This window comes from Poecilia formosa, unplaced genomic scaffold (genome assembly GCF_000485575.1).
Source record: "Poecilia formosa unplaced genomic scaffold, Poecilia_formosa-5.1.2 Scaffold39, whole genome shotgun sequence".
In the NCBI taxonomy this organism is placed as follows: Eukaryota; Metazoa; Chordata; class Actinopteri; order Cyprinodontiformes; family Poeciliidae; genus Poecilia; species Poecilia formosa.
In genome coordinates, this window is record NW_006799978.1 from 883,797 (window position 1) to 910,622 (window position 26,826).

General features: G+C 39.4%; 2 protein-coding genes across 9 annotated transcripts in view; one reads left to right on the top strand and one right to left on the bottom strand.

Annotated features, from left to right (window-relative positions):
- LOC103137307 (LIM and calponin homology domains-containing protein 1) overlaps positions 1-22,038 on the top strand; it is an 80,115-nt gene extending 58,077 nt beyond the window's left edge. For 2 of the 8 annotated variants that reach the window (XM_016670915.1, XM_016670921.1), the window contains 20 exons: positions 751-1,009; positions 1,885-2,118; positions 7,053-7,179; positions 7,305-7,462; positions 8,291-8,771; positions 11,352-11,618; positions 12,055-12,160; positions 12,277-12,368; positions 12,452-12,536; positions 13,058-13,132; positions 13,937-13,965; positions 14,906-15,019; positions 16,333-16,425; positions 16,588-16,752; positions 17,257-17,351; positions 17,757-17,912; positions 18,338-18,430; positions 18,926-19,034; positions 19,614-19,716; positions 20,231-22,038. In XM_016670915.1, the coding sequence (XP_016526401.1) occupies positions 751-1,009; positions 1,885-2,118; positions 7,053-7,179; positions 7,305-7,462; positions 8,291-8,771; positions 11,352-11,618; positions 12,055-12,160; positions 12,277-12,368; positions 12,452-12,536; positions 13,058-13,132; positions 13,937-13,965; positions 14,906-15,019; positions 16,333-16,425; positions 16,588-16,752; positions 17,257-17,351; positions 17,757-17,912; positions 18,338-18,430; positions 18,926-19,034; positions 19,614-19,716; positions 20,231-20,256 (2,867 nt within the window). In that variant the 3' untranslated portion in view covers positions 20,257-22,038. The remainder of the gene's footprint in view (positions 1-750; positions 1,010-1,884; positions 2,119-7,052; positions 7,180-7,304; positions 7,463-8,290; positions 8,772-11,351; positions 11,619-12,054; positions 12,161-12,276; positions 12,369-12,451; positions 12,537-13,057; positions 13,133-13,936; positions 13,966-14,905; positions 15,020-16,332; positions 16,426-16,587; positions 16,753-17,256; positions 17,352-17,756; positions 17,913-18,337; positions 18,431-18,925; positions 19,035-19,613; positions 19,717-20,230) is intronic. The other 6 variants (XM_016670916.1, XM_016670917.1, XM_016670918.1 and 3 more) reach the window with 6 other exon arrangements.
- Positions 22,039-22,759: 721 nt separating this feature from the next.
- Positions 22,760-26,460, bottom strand: phox2bb (paired like homeobox 2Bb). The gene is made up of 3 exons (XM_007550992.2): positions 25,722-26,460; positions 24,894-25,081; positions 22,760-24,641 (listed from the first exon to the last, which is right to left on the bottom strand). Exons 1-3 carry the CDS (start codon positions 25,960-25,962, stop codon positions 24,213-24,215), a joined length of 858 nt encoding a protein of 285 aa, XP_007551054.1. The 5' UTR covers positions 25,963-26,460; the 3' UTR covers positions 22,760-24,212.
- Between the last annotated feature and the right edge of the window lie 366 nt (positions 26,461-26,826).

Genomic DNA, 26,826 nt, shown 5'->3' on the forward strand with positions numbered 1-26,826 from the left:
GCTAAAAAGATTAGGTCAGAAAAAAGAAAAAATCAAGTCTTGCTTTAGATTCTCATCTGAATTTGGGTATGGACTTGGACTGGTCCATTCCAACACATATTATTTCATTTGAACCGTTTCATCGCAGCTCTGGCTGTAAAGTTTGGTCTGCTGGGACGTGACCTTCCACCCTTCAAAGATTTTTATTAACATTAGTTCTGACAAGCTGACTAGTAAATGTTTTAATGTAACACGACAAAATGTGAACAAGTTCATAGGATATGAAGTCTTTTACAAGGTGCTTTAAACAGGTTAACTGTTAAAATTATACTGCAAAATAACAATGATGATGAAGGCAATCTGTTATTAATTTAAATATCTGATTCAGTAATGCATTTTTTCCATTAATTTCCTTGTAATTATAGTTTCCAGCTCTTCATTGCATAAGGATAATGGGAATCAGCCTTCAGGCGTTTTGTAACTCTGCTGAATCATCAGCCTTTCAGTCTGATGTCTGCTGAGGCATGAAAAAAAGTTCTCCAAACTGAAAGAAATATGTCCCTCACCTTTACTTCTCTTCCGTTCCGTGAAAATAAAAATCTTTTCATTTGCTAGTCTCCGAAAATTAGATTAAATCCTGATTCAGCAGTGAACAGCTACTTTCTGAGTGAAGATAAATGAAGTAGAATGACCAGTATTTTTCACAATAAGAGAGATTATCATTATATAACACTAATAAAAATATTTTTGCACCTCTTTGGCTCACCTTAGGCCGCGGCAGTGACTCAGAGTCCGACGGCACCCCTAACAGGAAGATGCCGGACCTCCACAAGGACGACATGTTGGCGCGGCGGACATCAGTCACTGAGCTGCGCACCGCCATGCCTTTCAACCAGTACCTCCCCAACAGGAGCAACCAGAGTGGATACGTGCCGGCACCACTTCGCAAGAAGAAGAACGAAAAGGAGGAGGGAGGTCACAAGAGCTGGAGTACCGCTACATCACCTGTAGGGGGAGGCAGGCCCTGCAGGTGAGTCACAAAATGATGAAAAGAAAAGGTTAAAATAAACAGATGAAAAATATCACTTTCATTGATACTCTTGTTTGTTTAGTTTAATTATTTTAATTTAATGTGGTGCACTTATAAATATAAATCATCAAAATATGAGTTGGAGTAGTTGGAGCTAAAATAAACAGGAGTAAAACTTTGGTCTTAGATTTGGATCGGACACCGTGTGTCAATGTGCACATTTCTGGTATGAAACTTTTTAGCCGCTGATTATTTTTCTCCGTCTCATATTGTTCTGACGGGAGTGGCTGATGGAGGCCAGATGTGTGTTTTCATTGGCCCTCATTGAACCATGCTGCTCACCTCTGAAGGGCTTATTGGATATATATTGGTATGGCATGTTAACGCCAGCGAGAGCAATGTTCATACTTTTCATCACAAGTTTTACATTTCTGCTTGCTCACTAAATTCTTTCACATTTTTCTCTTTACTAACTATAATGTCTGTATGTGCTACCACTTCAGAGGTTGACTGAACTTACATCTATCACTTTAGTTTTATTAAGATGTGAATTACAGATAATTAATTCAAAGCCTCTCGGTTTTATAATTAGTCTTCCACGTTGTTCTGGTTTCCATCATCACTCATTGTTTGCTGCTAAAATGTTTTTTTTTGTTTTGTTCTTTTTAATCAAATTGTGTGGTCTCAAAACTGTGCATTAAATAATTTTTCCTTTCATGTTTTACCTCCTCTTGTCTTTTGCTGCCTTTAATTTTTCATGTGTGCTTTCACATGTTGTGATCATCATACCATAATCCTCCCCATGTCACCAATTTTCCTCCAACCTGATTATGTGCTCCTGGTTTTTCCTCTGTGTGGGGTTAATGGTGTAACAGTACAAATGGAGTCCCTGTTTTAGTACTCCCACTTGGAGAGTCCCTCAGCCCTTCTCCCTCCCCAATCATCGAGTCACAGATTCAGAAGAGCGAGAGTAAAGGTGAAGAGGAGGAGAAGGAGGAAAAGCTGAAGGTCTTCTCACCTTGCTTTAATATCCATGCTGTGGGAATAAGGAGAAGCAGCGAGCCTCCCAGAGACACCATCACTCAGCTGAAGGTCAACTCTGAGCAAAGGTCAAATTCCATGTCCAACTTCCCTTTACTAAACAGGATTCAAATAAGTGTTCCCTATAAATCTCTTATTGAGTTGTTGTTTCTAATATTTTCTGAGAAATAAATAGTCTTATACAGTCTCTCAGTTCTCTCCGAAAATTTGGTTCTGTTCGGAGAATTATCCATTCCACCATGTGAAAGATTTTGGTTCAAGCAACTGTTTATTTCAGCTGAGTATCGTCTTAACCGTCTCAGTTTCTTTCCATCTGAATATCTCTCCTCCATTCATTTTAATTGTCAGCAGATGCCACATTTTCTGAAATGATGTTCAACATTATTCATAAACATAACAATGAGTGGTTCTCATCCTTAGAAAACACTTCCAACTTTACAGCTGGTGCTTTAATCCGACCTTTTTACACTTTGGCACTGTAATTATCAGATCAGATTTTACACCATCGCTCCTTTTCTACAGCTTAACTGTAAGCTAACAAGGCTCTGAGCACTTTTAAAGCTGGTTAGGACACACCGTCCTGAACTGCCTTTCCTTTATTGAACCAGATTAAGTGTGCACCTAGCTGGCCACCCAGAGGCCGTAAATTATACTTCAAGTTTTAAGGAACAAGAGGAGCCTTATCAATTCAAGGCTCAATGTGGTTTTTAGTTCAGTTCTCATCATTTCTTGCTTGTTCTAGGATTGGCAGTATTTATTTCTTGAAAATTAAATTTTAAGCCTTAGGTTATATTATAATCCAGCCTTATCCTGTGTTTTTGTATTTTTTTTCTAGAAAGTTCAACATTTCATTCAGTCCTGTTGGTTTGTTATTGTGAGTCACATCCCCCATTTTCCCTTTTGTTTTCGTCAGTTTGGCACAGATGTTATGGCTTTGGTTGATTCTCAATATTTTAAGAATGTGTGTTTTCCAAAGGCCCTGCAGGTTTTAAGGATTTTATACAAAGCTCCTACATGAGGCTCTTAGCATAGATATTTACATTTGAACATCACATGTTTAGTTTCACAGCAGATTTAAAGCCTTCATTTAATTTTTGTTGCTTTCTTTTCTTGTCACTCATAGTTTTGCCAAAAGTAGATGAATTGAAAATGGTTTCATATTACTTGAACTTTTTCACACTTTGCCTTTTTACAATCACAATTTTTAATGCATTTTTTTAGGTATTTTACATATTTGACCAACACAAAGTAGTGCATAATTGTCAAAAGTAAGGATAATTTTGCATAATTTATTTTTCTTTTTTCTTTTAAAAAACACAAATCAGAAAAGTGAGCTATTCATATGAACTCTGACATCCATAAATATCATCCATAGCAATATTGCTTTAGGAATTGTGATTTCATTTCAGTACAAATGCAGCGGACACATGGTGGCAGCATCATCCTGTAAGAAATCTTTATCAGTAACAATTCAGCTGTTCACGATCATTGGGAAGACAAATAGAGTTAAACACAGGACATTCAAGGCACGGGATTTCCTTCCACTTAAAACATGTAGCCAGATCTACATTGGAATGGCCTAGTCAAAGTCTATACATTTATCCCGTTCAGAATCAGTAGCAAGACTTGACAATTGAAGTTCACGGATGTTTTCCATCCAATCTTTTGGTGCTAGAGTTATTTTAAGAGGAAGACTGAGCTGAAATTTCAGGTTGTAGATATCCTATAAGGTGGTAGAGACAAATCCCAAAATATATGTAACAGTAGCCAACAGTGTTCTTACCGTATTGACTCAGGAGGGGCTGCAATGTTGCAAAGTGTGAAAAGGTTTGGAGTGGATGTAAATGTGTTTTTAGGGCAAGTGTTGGTAATAACATTTTCAAGAATCAAGAGAAAATATTTTCCGTGTACATTCCAGGAGATTAATTTTAATCACTTCATTAAAACTACCATCAAAGAAACGCGTGTGCACGTTTTAAACAACGGGCCATACATGCAAAACTGTCCTGCATGTGTACACGTATCAAAACATACTCAAAAACAGTCTGCACATGTGGACCTGGCCTCAGGATGTGAGGAAATGAGGTCCTCTTCCGTCCCTGACCCCGAGCATATTGGGACTGAAGGCCATTCTTCTCCCTGTCAGCAGCTGGCCACTTTCTCTCTGCACGCTGTAGTTTACAGTCCAGTAAAATCTACCAGCAAAGCAGCTGATCACGAAGCAGTGGCAAAACAATAAAAAGACTTGAAGCGTTTTTGGGTTTGGCTGTTTTTGCACCCAGCTGCTCTAAACAGATCTGTTAGCATGCCGCGTCTCCTCTGATTTATGACCTCACAACCGTTCCACATTCAGGCTGCTCCAGAGGAATGTTGTCTGATTATATAGGGAGATACAAGGCAGCCAAGCGGTTCAGTTTGCTTTGCTTTCTGCAGTATTCCAGCTCGCTCGTGCTCAGAGGAACTCTTCCAGTACTTGGCGGCCCTGTCACCCAGCGCTACCAGCCGTGCTGGGAAACATCCGACCGCAACAGACCAGGAGGATCCGGGATGTGCAGGTGCAGATGGAGATGATAAACGGGCCTGTCGAATGCTGACCTCATCCAAATATGCTTCCTCTGAGTTCCTTCCTGTGCCCACTGCCATGGCAACCACTTTAGCTGCTGCAGGAGCAACCGATGCAGGCGGATTGAAGGGAAAGAGTGACGGGGAAGAAGCAAAGGAAGAGAAATCTTGTTTGGGCCATAGTCTTCCAGCAACGTGAGCCGAGTCATTTTATCAAACTTTGATGCTTTTGGCTCCAACTCCTTGATTTGCCTTTTACCTGAGGGATCTGTCAGAACGATGATCCTGGAGTGCAATCTCTATCAGCATGATGTTGACCTCGGTGTGCACTGCTTTGACTGGATGATGACCTAAATAGTGCATGATATTATCTACATAAACCAGGATTAGAAATGCTGTTCTAAATGATTAAATGTTCGAGCAATGCATGAAAATAAATTAAAATTTTCTTGATTTTTTTTGCTTAAAGGAGCGAACAAAGATGCTGCCTTTTTATTTTTTTGAGGGCATCCAATTGGGGAAGAAATTGTTTGATTTATTTCTTGCACATTGATAAGCATGGAACTATTTTGAGACATATTCCAGGTAGATATCCTACCAAAATCTTTTGGTAGATTGATGTTTTTCTGGATTGCACCATGTGGTAAACAGACGCTGCAGAAAACAATCTGGGTTTGGTTTTGAGATTACGCTCTAAATTTAGTTTCCCCTGACCACAAGCCACGCTTTCTTTCACACCACTCCAACATATCAGCAGCAGCTGCATTGAAGAAAGAGAAGAGAGAAACTTTATGGTTATACTCGAGTTCATAAGTGGTCACTGAGAGGAACTTTTCAGCTGCTCGTGATGATTAAAGACGCATGAGCTTTCCTTAGTTAGCTTCTCTTTGCGAAATGCACCTTTTCTTCTTGCTCTTTTTGTTTTGCTTTGCAGTGCTGCAATTCTATTTGTATGTTGAATAACACTGCCCTCTTGTGTTTGGTTTATATTTTTAATATAAGATAATTTATCAAACAAACCATTATATAATCCTCCTTTTTCTTAAACTGAAATATTACCATCTGTTGTCATTTAACACTCAGACATTTAATTTTCCGTATATTTGCATGAGAAAATATTTATTTCTTCAGTGTTGTGTTCATTGGTCATTGTGTTGTCTTTTCATGCTCACTGTGTTTTCAGTCACTCTGATAATTTGTCAGATGATCCACAGTAAGTTGCATTTTCAACATTCGAAAGTTTCCAGTTTGTGGCTCATTCCATTTCTCATTTATTGCCAGAATTGGATTTTTGTTTTGTGTGAGGTGTTTTTTTCTTTTTTCTTCCTTTTCTTCATGCATTTGGAGTCTTACAGATTGTACTTTAACTCTTTCCACACATTCTTCCAGATGTTATTGGGAAAATAACTCTGGATCCCTCATCAAACACAGATTCTTATTTTTGTACATATTTATTCATTGTAATTAAATTTTCCCGACTGTCATTCTATCATAAAAAGGTCTAGATTACTAGACTGTGCAAAAGTTTGTACCCTTACCTGGACTGAAAAAATTAATCATGATATTTAGAGGTATATTAAGCAGAATTGTGATGCAGCATTACAAAAATTGTTTTCCTATAATCAACAGCTCTTAATGTTTATTATCCCCTTAACATGCAGCTGGACGCCTATGTGCCGTTTTTCCATTGCATTTTCCGGGGGTGAGGGTTAAGGGGTTGTATAAACTAGTTAAAATGCAACATTGTGTCTGAGAAAAGAGTTACTGTTAAACAGAGTTTAACTGTTTAAAAATGGAGACAAAAAGACAAAAACCTGTACCATTATGGTGACAATAATTTAGCTTGTTTGATTGAAGTAGAACTAAACTTGTAGAGTCAGTAAAGTTTAGGTTCCTTCAGATTGTTTCACTTCAATCACAAATCGTAACTTCAAACTGTAAGTTTACTCTTTGGACTAAATCAGTCTGGAGAGTAAAAATGCTTTGCTGTGATTAAAAATGACCATATGCATTCTGTTGTGGCCTGGGATCCATGTTTTGCTTTGGAACAGACTTGGCTCATCCCTTGTGCTTCAGCCAATTGCATGTCTTGCCTTCTGCTGCTGGTTTCAGAAAAGTTATTTTAAGATGAAAGTTTATAAAACTACAACTTTTTGCTATGAGTTAAAGAATGAGCACAAATGTTTGGTTCTATAAAAGAAGGCTGGCTTTGCTTTACTTTGGCTGCTCCTGTTTTGGGGGTCGCAAAGGCAGATATGAGGTAACATTGTAGATTTGAATAGAAAATAATGTGAAAAAACACTTCAAAATTTCCAGATGAAGCTAAAAAAAACTGAATTCTGCAACTGTTCATTGGTTTCTGAATAAAACCATAACATTACACAATACTGAAGCCATGTTCCTCCATTATGCATCATCTCTGTTTTACCTTCTCACTTAGGAGTTTGAGTATGATCGACATGCGTGGTGAAAACGAGGCCATCCTGCAGCCACACAGTCACATTCGTCATGAACTGATGCACAACCAGTACAACAGAATAAAAGAAGACGAGAATCACTGGCAGGAAGTAAATGCATTAGTCTCCTCTCTATTCACTATTTTGTCTGCAAGTTTGCAGAAATATTTGTTCCTTCAAGCTGCTGGGCATGTTGCATCTGATCTGTATTTCTTTTTTATTTTTGTGCCTGTCAGGACCTGGCCCGATGGAAAAGTAGGAGGAGGAGTGTCTCTCAGGATCTGATCAAAAAGGAGGAGGAGAGGAAAATGATGGAGCAACTGATGTCAGGAGACAGCTGCATCTCTCAAAGAAGAAAAAGCATCAAAACCTACAGAGAAATTGTGGAGGACAAGTAGGTGACGTCCACAACACATTGAACACTTTATCTGGCAAAATCAGTTACCAAAGTGATCAACACATCCATATGGAAAAAACCTTTCATGTACTGAAATATGGGCTTCACACATTCAGGTGAATCTGACTTAAGGCCATCACCTAAAAACCAACATAAATGAAGATATTAACTGTCAAAGGGCTTAAAGCTGCAGTTTATAACTTTACTTAAAAAAAAGTCACATATTTGTTAAAACCATCACTATGTAGTTAAAGTATAATATGAGACAGATAATCTGTGAAAATAAATCTATCACCTCCTCCCTGAATTGTTGTCTGAAGAAATGCACTGCTCCCAAACAAAACAACCAATCGGAGCTAAGAGGAGGGTCTTGGCGTTGTCAATCATTCTCATGTACTCACTGCTCAGTGTGCTAATGGCTGAGGAACAGCCTACCTTTATAGGAAAACCGCCGTCATCAGTGACCATGCTGACTTGCCTTAGCATTCACGACAGATTCTGTTATCAGGAAGAAACTGCAGCCTCCACTACACGGAGGGTGATTGACAGCGCTAAGACCCGTCTCCTGTTTCTTTCTAGTTGGCACTGGGAGAAGGCAGATGAACTTTTTTTTTTTACATTGAACATTTGTCACATACCGAACTGTTACAACATAATGACAGTTTTAATAAATATGTAAAATAATATAGTATTTGTTTAAAAGTTACATACTGCAGCTTTAATGCTGGTCATAGCAAGTAAAGAAAATGAAGATAGTAAAATGAAAGACGTTTGTTTTTTGACAAATTTATTTCAATCAGCTTGAAAATGTCTGCCTGTTGTCAGGGAGCGGCGTGAGGAGGAGCTGCGGGAGGCGTACCGGAAAGCCAGAACTTCAGAGGAGGCGTCGGCCATCCTCCAGCGCTACGCCCAGCGTTTCTCCATCAGCGAGGCCATCCTGGAGCGCCTGCAGCTGCCCAAGCTTCTGGACCGCAGCGTGTCGGCCGACCCCTCCTTTCCCACCTCGCCCTTCTCCCTCTCGCTCTCCTCCTCCCCCACAACTCCGGACCCTTTCGACGAGCCGTCCGAAGGGCCACTGAGGTACCTGCGGCAGCAATCTGCGCCGGCGCCACGGTTTACGTCCACGCTGGAGGCGCAGATTGAAGAGTTTCCCAAAGACTCGAGCTCACACCAGCGGCCTCAGATCCGCTCCCGCTCTTCTGAACCACCGTCCACCCGGGCCCTGTCACCCAAACCGGTGCCTTTGCTGACACCAAAGCCTTATTTCCAGCCCCGACTGTCGGCTGATGAAAAATGGAATAGCAAGGTGAGACAGGATATGTGAGTTGCATACATGTTTAAGGTTACATTTAAATGAACCTTTAAAAAAAATTAACTACTGCTTTCAGACTATTCATCTTGCCCTCTCTTAAACTTGTCTAAATTATTTTTATAATGATGATGATAAAGCTCTGAAAAAATATTCAATTAGGAGAACTATGATCAGGGTGAATTTGGCTTTAAAAGTCTACACACTATATTAATAGGTGTTTGTGAGGTAAAAACTGAGGCTATGATTTATAATTTCAAATTTTTGTTCACAACTAATGTGTAATAGCTCCTGCTCACTTCAGCTAAATATTTTTTGGAATGAAAAAAAAGTCCTGAAAGTGTTAACAGGTTTGTTTGTATTCCAGCTGAATTGTACAGAACAAATGTTTCATAATAAGACTGCAATGAATGATAATTGACTATTCTATCAATTATTCTGAAAATTAAGTGGTTAAATGTTAAGGCTGCAGAATGTGCCAACTTTTTTTTTATCCGATTAGTCTTTTCTGTATATTAGAATTACTTTATGCAAGTAAAAATATTTCCATTCCTTTTTTTAATAAAAAAAAACAAACACTTTATGGCAAAAATGCAATAACAACCTTCCTTTAATAAAAGGCTGATTATGTGTAGCAGAAGATGCATCTGCAGCAAAAATAAATAAATACTTCTACAACATATGAAGTATTTATTCACATGTTGAATAAATATGTGAATAAATACATATTTATTCAACATGTGATCGAGTGTTCAAGCATCAACACAGTGTAAGGCTGATCTGGTGATTATTGTTTGGAATAACTGATTAATAATTGGATAGCTCAGTTAATTTGATGTGTTTTGCTAAATTTGAACCAGGTGAAGCTCAAACTACCACTTGTGGAGTTCTGGGCAGAGCATCTTTACACAGAACTGTGTTTTTGTTTTTATCATAAATGTAAAATGTGTGTATTTTTTGTAAAGTCTTGGCTAAATTACTTCTGAGTGTGTTGTTGTTTAAGCCTTTTTGTTAACGTTTAATCAACTGCTATATTAGTTGATGATTATTTTGCATCATAAAAAAAATCTGCCATTTTCTCATTAGTGGGTAAACTTTAGATGATCCACTGTATTCTGGAAGTGTTGTTGCTTTTCTTCCCTTTGGAGATCTCTTAACATTTACATCATAATGTCACAGAACTGTCATTGTGATGAGTGACTGGTGTGTATGAAAACCAAAAACCTCCCCTGAGTTTAGAAGCATGTAATGTTCCAATTTCACCCTTAAAGGGATCCATTTCCCTTTCTTCTGGCAAAAAATGAGCAAAAGGAATATTTAAAATGAGCTCTTGCGTTGTGGAGTGGTGTAAAGGGAGATGCAAGGTATTACCAGATCCAAATGCAGCAGGGCACTTTTTCTGGAATTTCTTGTCGGGAGTCCCATCTTGAATGGAGCCCTCTGTTCCCTGTTGACTTAAGAAGTTGACAAGTAGGACCCCTCTCAATGTGAAGTGGGCTCCCGGCGGACAATGAGTGCCCACACAGGCTGTAAGGACAGGGATGAGGAGGTGGAGGAAGAGGGGGCCAACTGAGAGGCTGCATTCAGCCGGCTCCGGCACCGTGTCTTAAGTTACCGCTCACTGGGAGCTCCTCACACATATATTAGTGCTTCTTTGTAGCAGAGGCCAGCAGGGTGTTTTCAGCAGATGAACAGCTAATGACTAACAGAAGCGAGGTTCATAATGAGAAGGAATGAGGGATTTTAGACTTTAATTATTTACATTTTTTATTTGTCATAAATTGATGATTTTTAGCTGTGAAAATTCAGCCAACAGAAAAATACAGTGCTAAAAATGCATCAGTCCTTTAACTTTTTCAGATTCTGCCTTTTTTAAAATCACAAACTTAAACCTGTTTAATTGGGATTTTATGTGACTTAAAAACATTCTGTGACTGTTAATTGTGAAATAGAAGGAAAGCTGTAAAAACTTTTCACAAGTAGAAATCTTAAAAGTGAGTAAAACCCTCTTTACTCTGTCGACTCTAATTCAAATCCAGTTTGACCCACTATGATGAGAAGACGGCTATTTGCAAATGGATTCCACCTGCGTGTGATTTAATCTTAGTAGATGCAATCTATGAATTCTTCAGAGACATGGTTCTCTACCTGAGAAGCAGCCAGGAGCCCCATGGTAACCCTGGTGGAGGTAAATAAAGGCCAATCATGGAAGAAAAACATTTAGAGGCTGTAAAAACAGTTAACATCAAAGTTTATTCATGTCTTCATCCTGCGAAGGGTGACTGTGTGAAGTAGTGACTGAAATAAAAACGCATCTCACTTTTCAGATTTTTATTTGTAAACAATTTTTAAAACAATGTATGATTTTCCTTCCACTTAATTTTGGTGCATAAAATCCCAATAAAATACATGGTTGTTTGTGGTTGTCATGTGACAAAATCTAACAAAAAGACCAAAGAGTAGGAAAATATTTGCAAGGTACTAGTAAGTAAAATCAAATCTGATTCCTCACAGCCAATACAGTTTATGGTCATAATAAGTAGGAATTATTGCTAACTCTGTGCTGTTGCAATGCAGGCGGACAGTTTGCTACGAGTAAACGGCGACATCAGAAACGATCCCAGTTCCATGAAGTCGGAGAGCAAAGAAAGGGACTCCCCTCCTCTGTTCCAGGCGTCTCCAGATGCCCCCCCATCAGACGCCTCACCCGCTCGCAGTCCACCCGCCTCCCCCGAAAGAGGAAGACCTGTGTCAACAAAAACCAGTGGCAGACAGAGCAGCATGGAGGCAGCCTCAGTCTCTGAGGGTTCACCCACTCCCACTCGGCCCACTTCTCTTCCGGAGGTCAGATTCAGGATGTTTATGATTTATACACCAAATAATAAGGTTACTTTGAAAGCATTGGCAGGCAGCTAAGTTATGTCAAACAACTTGCTGTGGTGGAAAGTTTGACTTGTTGAATCCAGTGAGCCTTTGTAACCTCAAATGTGCTGCATCAGTTCAGTTTCTATGGAAACAGGCCCTGTTGGTACAAAACACTTTAAATCTCACAACATTCCTGCAAAGACATGCTTTTAATTTGAGACCAGAGGTTATTATTATAACTATTACATTTCTTTAATTTTCTTGTTCCATCCCTGGAACTTTGCCCAATAATTCCTGGCGTCTGACTGTTTTGGTTGGAACTCTAGACAGCAACAATTTCCTTCTTCACTACAGGAATGTCAGTCTGCTGACTCAGTCTTTCATCCAGACAGTAAACCATCTGTGACCATTACAGGAGCTAAAGCAGCCAGAGGACAGCTTTGTGGAGACAGGAGGCCAGAAAGCTGCTGCTCAACAGGAAGAAAAGTCAACTACTGCAGCTCACAAAGCGCCACCTGCAGGTCTTAGCAACACACTGAAATACTGAGGCCATAATTAGCATGCTTCCTGTTTATAGGCCATTTTTCTTTGTGTGTAAAACTATGATTTCTAGAATTTAGTTTGTATTGTCCTCCAGAAGCTAAATTGGAGAAGACTGAACAGTTCACAGGGAACGTACTGCAGATTCTCCCAAGTGAGGTAAACACACCAAACGACCCGACATCAACGGTAAGAGAAATTCAGCAGCCATTATACCAGAAGTCATCCAACCATTGTAAACCAGCTTGTAGGTAAGAGTTTCCTCTTGTCAGGAGTCTTTTCAGGGAGTGGAGACGGCACCGAGTCCGGCTGCACCCGGATCGCTCGGACATAACCCTCTGAGGGAAACGTCATCAGGTGAATTCATGTCCTGAAGTCCAAACATAGTCAGCAGCTTCTTTTCCATCCCTCCTTATATTCTAAGTTTGATTATCATGTCAGTTTTGTTCGCTGCTTTTCTTTTAGCTTTTCACCACTTCCCTTTTTCTGCTTACATGAGATAAAATGACTGATCATAAGCTATTGTAGTCACTTCTTAATTGTATACAGATTTTAATCCATAGCAATAGGACACTTTAAAGCCTTTTAAAAACAAAACATTCAGATAACTGTTTTTAGCCAACTAAAATATATATAAAAAAAATAAACATACATCCTAATACCAAGAGTATATTTATTACTAACTAAAGTTCTACTAAATCTACCATATAAGTAAAAATACAGAACTTTTCCCCGGTTTGACTTAAAGTCTCAGGTTGTCTGCTTCAGCTCCTGATTTTCACATCTATCCTATCCCTCATTATTTCCTTCCCTGTTTTCCTTCTCTCCCACATTCCCTGTTTTTCTTCCATCCACGTATTTTTATCATTTTGCTGTAGAGTTTGAAATCAGTGTCAGGTCCCCGCAGTCCTCCAGCAACCCTAAGTCACGCTGGGAGTTCTTCGCCCCGCCAGGTAAACCTCTGTGTTGGTGGAGGTCTCCTTACCGCGCTGACATTCTGCTGTACACTTTTCCCTCATCCTTTTACTTAGTGAGGCATTTTGAAGCTTTCTGTTTGAACTGCTTTTGCATATTACTGAGTGTCCTTCTAGTTGATCAGACTGATCAGCTGATAACCAGCTTTTGACAGCAAAACAGTAATAAACCAGTGTTTATTACTGGGTTCTCCACAAAAACCAGCAGCATCTGACTTGTATTAAATAAGCTTTAACAGTATGATCACACCTACATTGAACTACATACAGGTTCAAGTCTGAGTGCTGAATTCGTGCAAACCTCATCCTGACAAGAAAACATTGAATTCATGTAATTTTTAATTGCAGAAGAATATTCTCAAACTGCAAAATTTAGAAACGTCTTTCATTTTCATAGAATAATTAGATTAAGTGGTAATTACTGGGTCCTTCAGCAAGAAAAAAATATCTGCCATCTTCCATAACCCTCTTGCTTTCCATAGCCATGTCCCATAAAATTCCTGGATGGCATCTGATGTTTTGAATAATAATAATAACTATATTTTGTGTAGGCGCATTCCTTTGGTTTAAAAATGAATTTATTTTTAGGCTCTGATCCAAATATTTTGGGGTTACGAACAAGCATAACATAAACAATATTACATAATGTATAGTCTAATAAAAGTCATGTATTGCTTTCATAATCTTTTTGTTTTTCACCCCAATATGATGTTTTGTAAACATCTGTCTCATCACTTTGTATCGAGAATATTGACTTTCTTTATTTGTTCCTTTTGTTTCCAGAAGCTGCAGAGAAAGATCGACATGAAAATGTGAGTAACTGGTTTGCTGAGCTCTCACATTGCTTCTCTTCAGGCCTGATACTTTGTGCTAGATATCCGAACGCTGCAGTTTTAGTAGAAACAGTGATTTGACTAATGCAGCTACACTAGTGCAGAGATTTGGAAGATTATTAGTCTTTTGATTAGGCTTCTTTATGTAGAAAAGACCATCTTTAACATTTGAAATTGGCTGCGTCACATTTTTTTGGTAAAAAAGTTGTTTATAAATACTTCATGTGTATATGAAGTGAATGGTTAAATGTTATCAGGTATTTTTATTCCCATGTTTGCGCTGTTTGTTTCTGCAGCCTCTGTGTTGAACTTGTGTGGTTTCATCAAACATTTTGGTTCTACCTTTGATTCAAACTACAAACAGTTATAAACAGTCAAGCAGATGATAAACCTTCTCCAAAAATCTAAACCTACGTAAAACTTTTACTTAATTTTCCATAAACAAAGCAGCCCCATCATACTATACAGTGATGCAAATGTCAACATTTTCTTTTTTTTTCTTTTCTTTTTTTTAGATCATGCCCATTTTTTGCTCATTTTTAGCTTAGCCTTTGGTTGTTGTCGCACTGAATGGTACTGAGCTAATTACTGAAGCTCACTCAGAGCTGTTGATGTAGCATGCCAGATGAGGATGCTGCAGTTGATGGCCGAGTCTGCTTTTTCCTTTTTTATTCACCTCCAGCTCTCTTTCTCTGTCTTCTCTCTCCTTAGTAGGCGTCCTTTGGCTAGCAATGGAGTAGTGCTGTTGTGGTAGACCAAATATTTCTGTCTCCTCCCTTCTCCTTTCTTTTTTTCTGTGGTGGATGTGTGTGTGTACATCGGGGTCTGTGAATGGGTTATGTGTGACATCGATGTGTGCATGTATCTGTCGTGTGTCTGTGCATGTTGACCTGTGTGTATACGTATGTGGGCCTATCAGGTGTCAGTCCCGGTGTTGGCCAAGGCCAGGCGGGGAGACCGCTGGTCTTGGGACCCGGATGAGGAGCGAAAGCGTCAGGAAAGGTGGCAGCAAGAGCAGGAGCGCATGCTGCAGGTACATGGCAACCACGCAGGGAAAAGCATGGCGCATGAGTGTGCAAGGCCAGACTTTGTTTGTCATGGAGTTTGGTAGACAGAGCATAGCACCAACAGTGAGTCTGAGATGCAGGAAGTGTTTATCTCAGGTTTTCTGTCCCGTCTGGAAATGTGTAGAGTTTCAGTATCTTACAGTTTGAGTAAAAAAAGAAGAAAAATAAGCAAATACAAAGTAAATGAGAGAATATTAGATCTAACTCTCCCAGTTATTAAATTTAGATAACTGGAATCAGACCAACAGAGTGAGTTTAGTTTCATCAGACTTTGTTTGGGCAAACCCACAGAATCCACTCAGAAGTCATTTAACCAGTTGTTTAGAGCATCTTTTTGTCTGGGATGGTTTATTTATCACAGTACTCATCTAATGCACAGTCACAGAAGGACTAACTGCACTTCATTGCTTTTTCCTCCCTGACATATTTTTATTAAGCAAATCTCAACGCTCCTATGCTCACTTGAACCACTAGATGGCGAGCTTGCACAGTGGAAGAAGTGCTTTGGTCTCTTCCATCACCGTCTCCATCTCATGCAAACACAAAGGCGGAGTGTTTGTCCAACGTGGCTGCTGTTGTTGCTGCCCCGGTCCCTCTCTCCCTCCTCAGCCAATGGGCATCTGTAGTCTGCACATGTTTAGACATTTAAAGGAGTGAGGTCTGTTACTGACAGTGTTCACCGGTGTCTTAAAAACAGATTACACTCCTTTCTGGTTGTTTGTGAGGACACATCAGTGTGCTCCCCACCTCCTCACTGTTTCGTCTTTGTGCTCCAGTCTTACTCCATTATAAATGTCGATAATTCCTCTAACTCTCTGGGGTTCCTGCACACATTTGCATAACAGGAAAATGATTTGTCTTTTCTGGCAATTTTGTCTAAAATTATGAAAAATAGAAAGCAAGTTTTCAAAAGACAATTGTGAAGGAACTTTGTGCTTATCAGCTTCTGCATGCTTTGGTATTGTCTGTTTTCTGCTGGGCTTTTGCTGCTTTTTGATCTTTCATTTGATGCTTAACAGGCACATGTCTACGTGAAGAAAATAAAAATGCAGGCTTAAAGCTTTTTTTTTTTTGTCGTATTCATTTCCTTATTTTATGGTTAGACAATCAGTAGTTTTAGAAAACTAAAAATGAAACATTTTTAAAAGTGAAGGCTGTGCCAGCCAGCTGTGCACATCTTTTCTGTTTTTCGGCCCAAACATCCACCTGCGCAAAGTTCAGTTTTTCACTATACCTTGGCTCTCTGCTGTATGTCATGTGTCTGTTGCCATGGTGACAGGAGAAGTACCAGCGTGAGCAGGAGAAACTGAAGGAGGAGTGGGAAAAAGCACAGAGGGAGGTGGCAGAGGAGGAGAGGAAGTATCATGAGGAGGTGTGTGTGCATACATGTGTGTGTTTGTGTGCTTACACATGCATTAGCTGTTACACATGTTACAGCATACAAACTGTATGTTTGTGTGGCCATTTCAGATCTATAAACCAACCTACTGTGTTTATGTTAGTGTTTGGTTTGGGATTTTCTCCTTCCCAACAGGAGCGTCGGATACTGGAGGAGACTGTGATGCCTCTGACGCCCCGCTCCTCAGCCCTGCCCTCCCCCAGCCGAGGGGGGCTCTCCTCCACCTCCGAGCCACAGGACACGATTGTGCGTTCGCTGGCAGATTGGGAACGAAAACAGGAGCTACTGGAGAGGCAGTCTGTGAGGGACTTATTCATTATGTTTTATGGATTTTCTGTTTTGTTTGTCCCATGTTGTGATGTGATCTGTACACATACTTTTTATTTCTTTCAGTTAAAACTGCAAAACTTAAAGTATTTTATTATGAATTTGTTACAGACTAACACAAAGTAGCACATGACTGAAATAAAAGGAAGAGGTGATTTACCTCAGTGGACTTGCAGATGTCATTGTAGGACAAAGTGGTTCTACAACAGATTGACTCAAAGGCGCTGAATAAAAATGCATGCCACACTTTTGAGATTTGAGAACCATGTATCATTTTCCTTCTATTATATAATTATGTATTTCTTTGTCTTGGTTTGTGATAAAGAATGCAAGATTATGCTGCAGATAGTTAAAATGGTACATTAAGCACCAGAGCTAAAACTATTAAAACTATTCTAGTTTAGTGATTGAAATGTATGGAAATAAACTCTCAGAAGTTACTTTACCTGGTCAAATATCCGCTGTTTTATGATTCAGAGAGGAAGCACAGAGAGTGCAGAGTGGAAAAGGAAAGAAAATGACAGAACCAGTGACATCAGCACTGCTGACGACAGCATGAAGACCGGCAGAAGGTTGGTGAGCCGAGACTCAAAGTAGCCAACAGTGTGGCTCAGACGGCTGTCTGGTCATAATTTGATGGTTTTGCTCAGCGAGTTGCTCCAATTGACCTTTGATGTTAATTTGTCGTTATTTACTTCACTCATGCACTCCTAAGTCTTAAAAGTTTTCCATGAATTTGTTTATATGGAGATGCTTTTATTTTTATTAGCAAGAAGATTAATGCGTTTTAATCTGAATTTTCTTTGTATTCAAAACATGTTTAAGTCAAAACATTCAAGATTTTTTCCTAAATATTAGGAGCCAATTCATTCTATTTGTGTCATAAAGTCCAGATTTTGACATTATTTTGGACGAGGAACATAAATAGAGATGAGGCTCTTTGATCAAAGTTTCTGTTTTTTTTCTTCCTCTGTCAGCTTGGTGAGCCAGAACAGCAGTCAGACAGAGAGACTTGCTCACAGTGTTCACAACGGCCAAAAGCTTCCTCCTACATCCCCCAAATGTTCAACTCCACCCAAGAAGCAAACAGGACCTGACAGCACCAGAACCAGCCGGCCTGCAGGAGAACGAAGGTGTGTAAATGTTTGAGAGAGAGAAGAAATAAAGAGCTTGATTCAGTTTTATTAATCATTCATTTCCATTTTTCATAAACATTGTTTCCGTTTTAAGAAATTGCCTCCTTTTTGATTTAAAGGAGCCAGTGTTGCAACCAAAAACGGCCAGCAGGTGGCATCTGTTGCCTGTATTTCACTCCATGAATCTCCTTCACACAAATAACTCATTGCATGTCATGAAAGTGTTTAGAAAACATTTTTAGACAAGTCAAGTTTTATAAAAACATAAAAAATGTTGTATTTAAACGAAAATGTGCCGTTGAATCTTCCAAAGCTGTTTTTTGTGTCTGTGGTTTGGATTGGTTGTGGTCCGTCTGTGTCGTCCAATCATGTTGCTGTTTCTGGGAGCCATCATCATGTTGCATGTTGCTGTCCATTTCCAGGTGCAGCCCCACTGATAATAATGTAAGAAGCTCATCAAAGCCCCTGGCAGCATGTTCATCAGCACCAGACACATTTCCCCCACCGCCCAACAGGTACTGCAGCACAGAAAGCCCACCAAGACCAGGAGGATGGGCGCTGCTCAATTCTGCATTGTCATTTTCTGCTTTCCTCCCCACCCCACCTTTACTTTCCTCCACCCATCTCATGCCATGTAGCACTGCAGCAGCAACCCTGCAGTCTGCCTGGAATTTTAAATAGACAGTGAACAGTTGAGTCCAGGAGAAGTTTCTTTTTTTTTTTCTTCCCCCACTTGAAACAATAATGTCAAGAAAATGACTGTAATATTTTGTTTATTTTGAGGAGATTCATAAACATAGCAGGAGAAATTCTAGCTTTCAAATCTGTTTGAATTTCTAGGCTTTAATGAGGTTTCAATTGAAAAAATGCACACAGATTAGGAAAAGGAAGGATAATGGTGGTAATTTAATCACAGGTAAAGGATTTGGGCAGTGAATAGAACAAACTGACTCTTTTTCTGGATGCTGGTTTGAAGAAAATCTTAACTGCGTCTCTTCTGCCTTTTGTAGGTCTGTCAGTGGGAAGAAGCTGTGCTCCAGCTGTAGTCAGCCTCTGGGGAAGGGAGCAGCCATGATCATAGAGACTCTCAGCCTCTACTTCCACATCCACTGCTTTAAGGTTGGTTGGTCCACAAGCTGCTCTTCGTCTCCACAAGGTTTATTCACTGTAACAGATTCAGACGTCTCTGTTTTCTACTAGCAAAAGCCTGAATATCAAATGAATAGAGTTAAAGAAGTTGATTTAGATAAGGTTTCTGCACAGTGTCTTACAACATTATTCATATACTCTAAACTTTTTCACATTTTGTCACATTTCTACTTCAAACATTAGTGTACTTTTAGTGAGACAACCAGTACCTTCCTAATAGTGTGGCGAGCTTTTACAGTCAATGAAATTGAGTCATTTTAGTAGTAAACAGATTTGACTTGAATCTCAGTATAAGTGCAGCCATTTTGTGAAGAAATGTAAATATCTGGGTTGAACGGTAAAGAGTTGTTTTAGGAAAACCTGTCAGAAGCTGGAAAAGACTTGAAACTGTGTTGGAGGTTCACCTTCCAGCAGGACAAGGTGCAGCCAGAGCTACAGTAGATGAAAGTTTAATGTTTTCCAGAACTGAGATGGACTGTTTTTATCTTAATGTATTAATAAATGAATAAACTATATTTGTTGTCTTCTCCTCGCCTGTCTCTTTGTTAGTGTGGGGTGTGTAAAGGACAGCTCGGTGACACAACCACGGGGACAGACGTCCGGATCAGAAACGGACTCCTCAACTGCAACCAATGTTACATTCGTTCCCGCTGTAAGTTTCCAAACATTCTTTCTATCTCCTTCTATTGTTTTTTTTTTTTTTTCCTTTAACTCTGCAGTTTCTACTTATCCACCTAAAATATTATTCAAATTAACCGTCTTCATGGCCTATGGCCCTGATATGGGTTCCCAAATTAAAAGTTCTGTTAAAGCTTAATAAAAGGATACACACTGTGAACTGGTGTGTATATGTTAATTCTGGTTCATAGATTTAGTGTTTTAAAGGAAACTGATTCTGTTTCTCTCTAAAACTTTTAAATCAGGACATTCTCTAAAACTTAAATGCTGTGAACCTGGTGAGACACGAGTGTTTTATTAAAAAAATCTCCTCAGTATCCCTTTAATAAACGCAAGTCAGACTCGGTGAAGCATCAGAAGAAAGCCTGAAAGGAGATGACAAAATTAAATCAAAACCTTTTGTTGGAAAATTAACATTTTTATTCCTTTTATAAAAACTTCTGCTCGTTAAAATAGTTGGTTTCTTTTCTTTTGTCTTTTCTCTGAAGCGGCCGGACAGCCGACCACGTTGTGACGCTCGAGTGAAAAGCACAAGGTTTACAGAAGAAAGCCTCATTCTCATTTTAACCTGATTATCCTCCAATCACGTCCTGCGCGGCCTGTTGGGATGTATGCTTCCTCTGCAGCTCTGTGACCACCGAAGATGCATCATATGGGCCAAATAGACATCTGGCAACTGTTGAATGTTTAAAACAAGAACATATATTCTCTGTGTTCATGTCATCTGGTACATGAGTGAATTCTGGATTCAATTTGTCCTCGTCTTTCCGTAAAACATGCTTCATCATGCAGCGAGTTTGTTTTAAGGCGGCAGCCATATTGGAAAGAACCCACATTGAACACACTGAGAAAAATGTGACCGCTTTTCATACTGGAAAAAAATCACAAAAATATGATGCAATCTGTTTCAGATTAAAGATTGATGTTGTTCCAAAGGATAAGAATCTAAGTCGGAGGGCAGAAAATGAGATCAGGTTCATTCTGTATCCTTCTCAAGGTATAAACACTATTTTTCCCTTCAGGTAAATAATATTTGAATTTACATGGTAAATTTCAAAATTACAATGAAGCTATGAACAAACCTTTAGAAACCATTTAGAAACATAAAATATACAAAAGTAAATATTTTTTCACCCTTGACTGTCATATAAAAGCTGTTGTTTCCGTAAAGAATGTGATTAAGTTCTAATATAAAGCTATAGAGCAATTTGGGCTCATTTTAAAGGCAATAGTGCGAGTTGTGAGCTATTTGGTTGCAGCAGATTGTTCCTTATGCAGTCTGTCTGGTTGTAAAGCCAACAGTTTAATGTGCCTTAGGAACGGGAAATGATGCAGGAAGCAAAGCACCAGATGTATGGTGTCTTATTTCTGCACTATTTTCATTTCGTGACAAGTGATTTGGTCAAATTTAAAGTGGGAAAGTGCAGAAAAGCAAACTCCATCCCTCCGTTAGCCGCTTAATCACTGCTGTTTATTTTCATACAAACATATTCAATTTCATCATCTCCCTCTGATTGCCCTTTAAGCTGTAATGGCGAATGACAAAGGAAAAAACCTTTGTTACACAATATGCTGTGTGTTCTCCGTACCGCAGGGCAAATATGGGTTTCATTTTGAATGTTTGTGATATTTGATGTGTAAGAATCAGGCTTATTTTGGTCATTTCTCAGCTGTATAGTTCATTTTTGCGCCTGAAAAAGCATAAACATAAACATCTGTTGTATCTGAAACATCCATCATCAGCAGAGGTAATATGAAGACATACCAGCAGCAGCTGCACCTGTGCAATGTTTGGTTGGTTTAAAACTAAAGACCTGTCCTGCCAGCTGCACATTTAGGACTCTTGCTAAGAGCTTGGTTATATGTTGTGGGTGTGTTGGAAAAAAATGCATGTTTAAGCGTAAAACCAAATGATTTGCTGTATGAAAGTAAAGCAGCCTAAACTTCCTTGTGCTGAACAGGCTTCACCTCCGGGGTCATCTCTCACTTTTTCTGATCTGCAGTATTTTAGGATTATTTTCCAACTGTTGTATTTTTATTTTTTAATCCTCATTTAGCTGATGAGTAAATCAAAGACGAGTCTTTTATAGCAGGATCTCTGAGTCGGAGCTCCTCTCCCAGAGGGTTTTAACAGAACAGTAGGGGAATGGAAACCTTTTTGCATCTGTACTGTATTTATTGTCTAATATTCACCTTGAACACTATTCGGAATATAGTTTCATTTGATGTTTAAATGCAATGGCATTTATTATTTCATTACTGTATGTTTATAAATAAATATTATAAATCAAATATATTTTTCTTTCCTTTTTATTGTAAAACAAGTGGCTGATATACATTTGGAAAGTCCTGGAAATGTAGGAATAAGTCGTTCCTCATATTTGCTGGAAAATTAAAGTCTAATATTTTTCTTTTTTTTTTTTTTTGCTTTTTGCAGCATCAGTGTTGAAACTACAAATCCTTCCACATCACCTCTTTCCATATATATTTTACGTTATTCTAAATTGTGCAAAAACCTAATGACCATCTAAACAAAATGCATGCAGTTAGTTATGAGGTAAATGTAGAATGATTCTGCAGAAAATGTGGTTAATGCTTGGGGATGATTCAACAATAATATTTGTTCTCAATTTAATATAGATGATTTTAAAATAACATAATTTTTTATTATTTTGTATCAATTCCCTTAAAAATTCTATCTAGAAAAAAATGATGGGGAGCGTGTGGCTTTTGGTAATTTATTCACTTATTATTTACTGTGTTAAAAGATTTTGGTAAACAATATCATTTTTATCCAACTAAATAAATCTTGTTTGTTTTTTTTAAGGTTACATTATTTTATTTTGCCTATTTTTATTTATCTGGTTATTTGGTCGTATTTTGATTTTCATAAACTATTTGTTTTATGTTTTCTTTGTCTTTGTCTTGCTTCTGTTATTTTTCTTAACAATTACTAATAATAATTCGTCTAAAAAAAGAACATTGCCAGTATGCTTTGTTTTATTTATGTTTTTTAAATTGATCTACTCTTTGATGTGTTAAAACTTCAAAGCTGATGAAACAGAACCGCTGCAATGTTTTGTCAAGTGAAAACCATATGCTGTTTTGTTTGTTTTGGGGGAGTAAAGATGTGGTTGTTTGGTTATTATTAAAGAATCTATGGGGCCTAAATGAGTTATAAACCGCGCCGGAACTGTCCGTGGTGCTGAAATCGGCGGCCTTTTTAAACCACCGCGATGAGATTTACAATCCCAGTTAATCTGTATGGACGTGAAGAATAATGGTTGCTTCTTGAACTTCTTTAAAAAATGACAAAAGCAAGTTTGAACTATTATTTTTTTATCATCAACAATCATTTCAATGGTACACCTTGAAAACTATGTGCACATGTAGAAATATTTCCTTCTTAAATATAAGCATTCATTACCTACATATAAATAACTTTCAGATCCTGGACAAAAACATGTTACATAATGCTCACAAAATGGGAGAAAAATCATTTGAAACCAGACAAAAAGACAACATGCAAATTATATAGAAATAAATACAATGTCTGCATCCATCCCCCCTTTTTAATACCCAAAATAAATTCTTCCGAGGGAATTTTAGTAAAACATCAAAAAGACTTGTATGGTCGATCTACGAGGGAATATGGCCTATGGTTCAACTATAAGAGACAAGAATACGTAATAACACTATACAGTTTGAGCCACAAAACACTGCCGTAGAAAGACACACAAAACATACAGATTTCCTGTCTGAGGTGAACATTGCAGTAGTTTGTGCCTTTTTTAATATCGAGGAAATAAGTGTGTTTGTAGCGACAATTTAAAGAAACTAAACTCTCTGCAGCCCTAAGAAAAAAAAATACCGCAGTTTCCACACAGCTGGCTGTGTATAGAGGGAAGGAAAAAAGCGCGTCGGTGGATGGTTGTCCTCAGTCATATCAGGCGCCTCTGTACCCAACAAAAGCAGCTGTTGAACTCTGACTGAATGGGATTTAACGAGGCTCCTTTGTTTTCTGATGGCACTGCGCGTTTCCAGTGTGCCAACCTTCGTTTTTTCCCCACAGTGAGAACAAAAATAAACATCTGATCAAGTCATTTACTCCAACATCTTCTTTTTTCTAAAACTAAATTAAAGTGAGGTATGACGCCGTTCTATATTTTAAGTGAGAGTAAATTGCCCATTTCGCTGTTTCGTATGTAAATAGCTCTGAGACTTGACTAGAAGGTGGTAGCAGTTCACCCAACTTGCTTTAGTCTCAATGTGAAAGTGTGACTTGTCAAGATGGATATTTTACAGGAAAAATGTTGACCACAAGGAAAAGCGCGAGGTAAAAATAAAATAACCATATTCATCTGTTTTGTTTTGTTGTTTTTTTCTATCTGCTTTTTATTGTCCTCCAGTCTGTGTTGGGCGATTGCTTTTCAGTCTCCAGAGAACTCTGCTCGGGTTTTCTAAGCTTCATTAGAACATGCTGGTCTTTACTAGTGTCGCTTTAGCTCCGTTCTGTCTTTGCAAAGACGACAGTACGCTGGCGAAGGGCCCGCCCAACGAGTCCGGGATGGATGTGATGGTCCCGGGTGCGGCGGCCCAGCCTTGGCTCGGTGCCGTCACTCCCATGCCAGTGGATACGGAGGTCTTCACTTGGTCCACCTGTCCGTTCCCGGTGGTATTGACCTGGCCTGCGGTGGGGCTCGGTCCGCCGCAGTTGGAAGTGGGAACCGGGTTCGGCCCCGGTCCTCCCGTGCTGTCTGGGTCGGTGGTTTTGGTGTCTTTACTGTCTTCGTCTCTGGAGTCGGACTTCTTCCCGGAACTGGACTTGGCAGCCGCTGCGGCAGCTGCAGCTGCGCGCTCCTGCTTGCGGAATTTCGCGCGACGATTTTGGAACCACACCTGGAAAAACGTTCAAAAAGTTTATACCACATACACAACATTTAAATTATATTTATATTTAATTTATCAATAGTTGTGATACAAGCAATATGAAAATTTGAGTTGGATAATCTTGCGGCTGTTTGCGTCAATATTAGTAAAATAAAAGATGCGAGCTTTTTATCTAATTATTTACTTGAAAATGATTAGATGAATCGTACGTAAAGGCAGCCGCCAGCGGTGGGCGCCCGTTGAACTGCGGGGGTTTTGTACCTGCACTCTGGCTTCAGTCAGATCGATCTTGAGTGCCAGCTCCTCTCTGGTGTAGATGTCCGGGTAGTGAGTCTCTGCAAAAACCCGCTCCAGCTCCTTTAGCTGCGCGCTGGTGAACGTAGTCCGGATGCGCCTCTGCTTCCTCTTTTCGTTCAGCCCACCATGATCGGTGAATAGTTTGTAGGGAACTGTAAACCAAAAGGAAATATCAAGGTTGACGTGTTTTATCCGCTCAGTAAAAAGGGAATGTGATTGTTTAAGTGTGATGCTGTCAAATGGAAGTAAATTGAAATTTGGTTATTTTGTGTAAAATCCGGTTACGCACGCTGAGTTGGAGCTTCCAGTTAAATCGTGTATTTGATTACCTTTGAATTAGATCAGAATTGATAACACTGCTGACCTGTGAAGCGGCTAATTGTAAAATTAATTGTTGCTCCTCAGATTGAGGCTCCTGTTTGAAAACTTGTCATAATGTTGCCGTCCGCCTAGCTTGTTGCTACTGTAACTCCAATTTGGTGTCAATAATGAGCTTTAGTCTTTGGTTATCTAATTATTTTCGAAGCTTTATGTCTCATCGCAAAGTAAATAAATTATGCCTATCATTTTGGCAGCTTAAGATAATTCTGTTGGCGGTTTTGGGTGTGACTGGGATAGTATAACCCCATAACCGAATTACCTCTTGCCTGCAATCGCTTCTAACGTGATAAATTCTTTCATTTGTGTAAGCAAATTTCGTTTGGTAAATACTAAACACATTTCCATTTTCAAATGCAATCAAGGCGTCCTATAATACACCAGGTTGAGGCTGCGGAGCTCGCTGCTGCTTACCTGCGGCATACGGGCTGCTCTGGTGATCCCGCAGGGTCCCCAGACTGCAGGACCCCGGCGTTAGGGAAGGACAGCCGGAGGTAGCCCCGAAAGTGGTCCTGATGGGATTGTACTGGAAGCCGCTCGTCTGACTGCACGAACTGAAGTCCGCGTAGGCCGATGCCAAGCTCGACGTGTCCATCCCGGCCATACATGACTCGTAGGCAGAGGAATTTAGGTAAGAATACTCCATTTTATACATTTGAGAAGGCTCGGTTGAGATTGAAAGCTGCACTTCCCTGGGAAAAAAAAGTCAAACAGAAGCACCCAAAAATGGGTCTGAAATGAAAAAAACAAATAAAAAAATCAAAATGAGGAAGACGCGCGGTCTGAGTTTGATGACTTGTTTGGTTTGGACTGCTTAGAAGAAGGCTGGACGGTGAGTAGATGTTCACTGCTCAGCGCCTGCTCCAAAACTGGCCTCCTTTATACGAACCTAGCCCTGTTTTATGAAAAGCCCCCTAAGAGCCGCCTAGCCCGAGGTCTCTAGAGCATATAGTCCTCATAATAAACTTGGCTCTTTCCGCTTGGACAATAGCAAAGCGTTTGGTCTTATTGCTAGCGCTTTTTTACATGACAATAACTCATCAGTCTATTGGGCTGGCACTGGGGGCCCGGGCTGTCCAACCTCCCTATCATTGATCCCCTGCATCTCTAATTAGAATTTAATACCACGCCATTACGCAGCCCTCCACCACCGCCGCCGCCGCCCACCTCCTCCACCCATCCACCCCACTCCTCTCCAACCAACATCTTGCCCTTTAATTCAATCACACCACTTGGAAATAATGAAAGTTGGGTGACGATTCTCCCTGATCCAATTTTCTCCAAGCTTTTAAGCCTTTTAAGCGACCGTATACCTTGGGCAGGATTTCACAGAGTATTCCCACTCTGCCTCTTCTTTCTGTCCGTATGCTCCGACATTTTTTTCCCTGCTGTTTCTGCCTCTGATCTTCTGCACTGAAGCGATAAAACATGTCAATTTTTATCCAGTAAAATGACCTATTTTTACGCACAAGGATCCGTTTCAAGTGCACTTGATAATAATGCAATCATTGCGCAAAAG

Bases quoted from the DNA above. Each gene is read 5' to 3' on its own strand.
- phox2bb (XM_007550992.2), bottom strand. From the start codon at position 25,962: ATGTATAAAATGGAGTATTCTTACCTAAATTCCTCTGCCTACGAGTCA. The intron at 25,082-25,721 runs GTAAGCAGCAGC...TTTGGTTTACAG, and splicing joins GAGCAGCCCGTATGCCGCAG to TTCCCTACAAACTATTCACC. The intron at 24,642-24,893 runs GTACAAAACCCC...ACGTTTTTCCAG, and splicing joins TGACTGAAGCCAGAGTGCAG to GTGTGGTTCCAAAATCGTCG.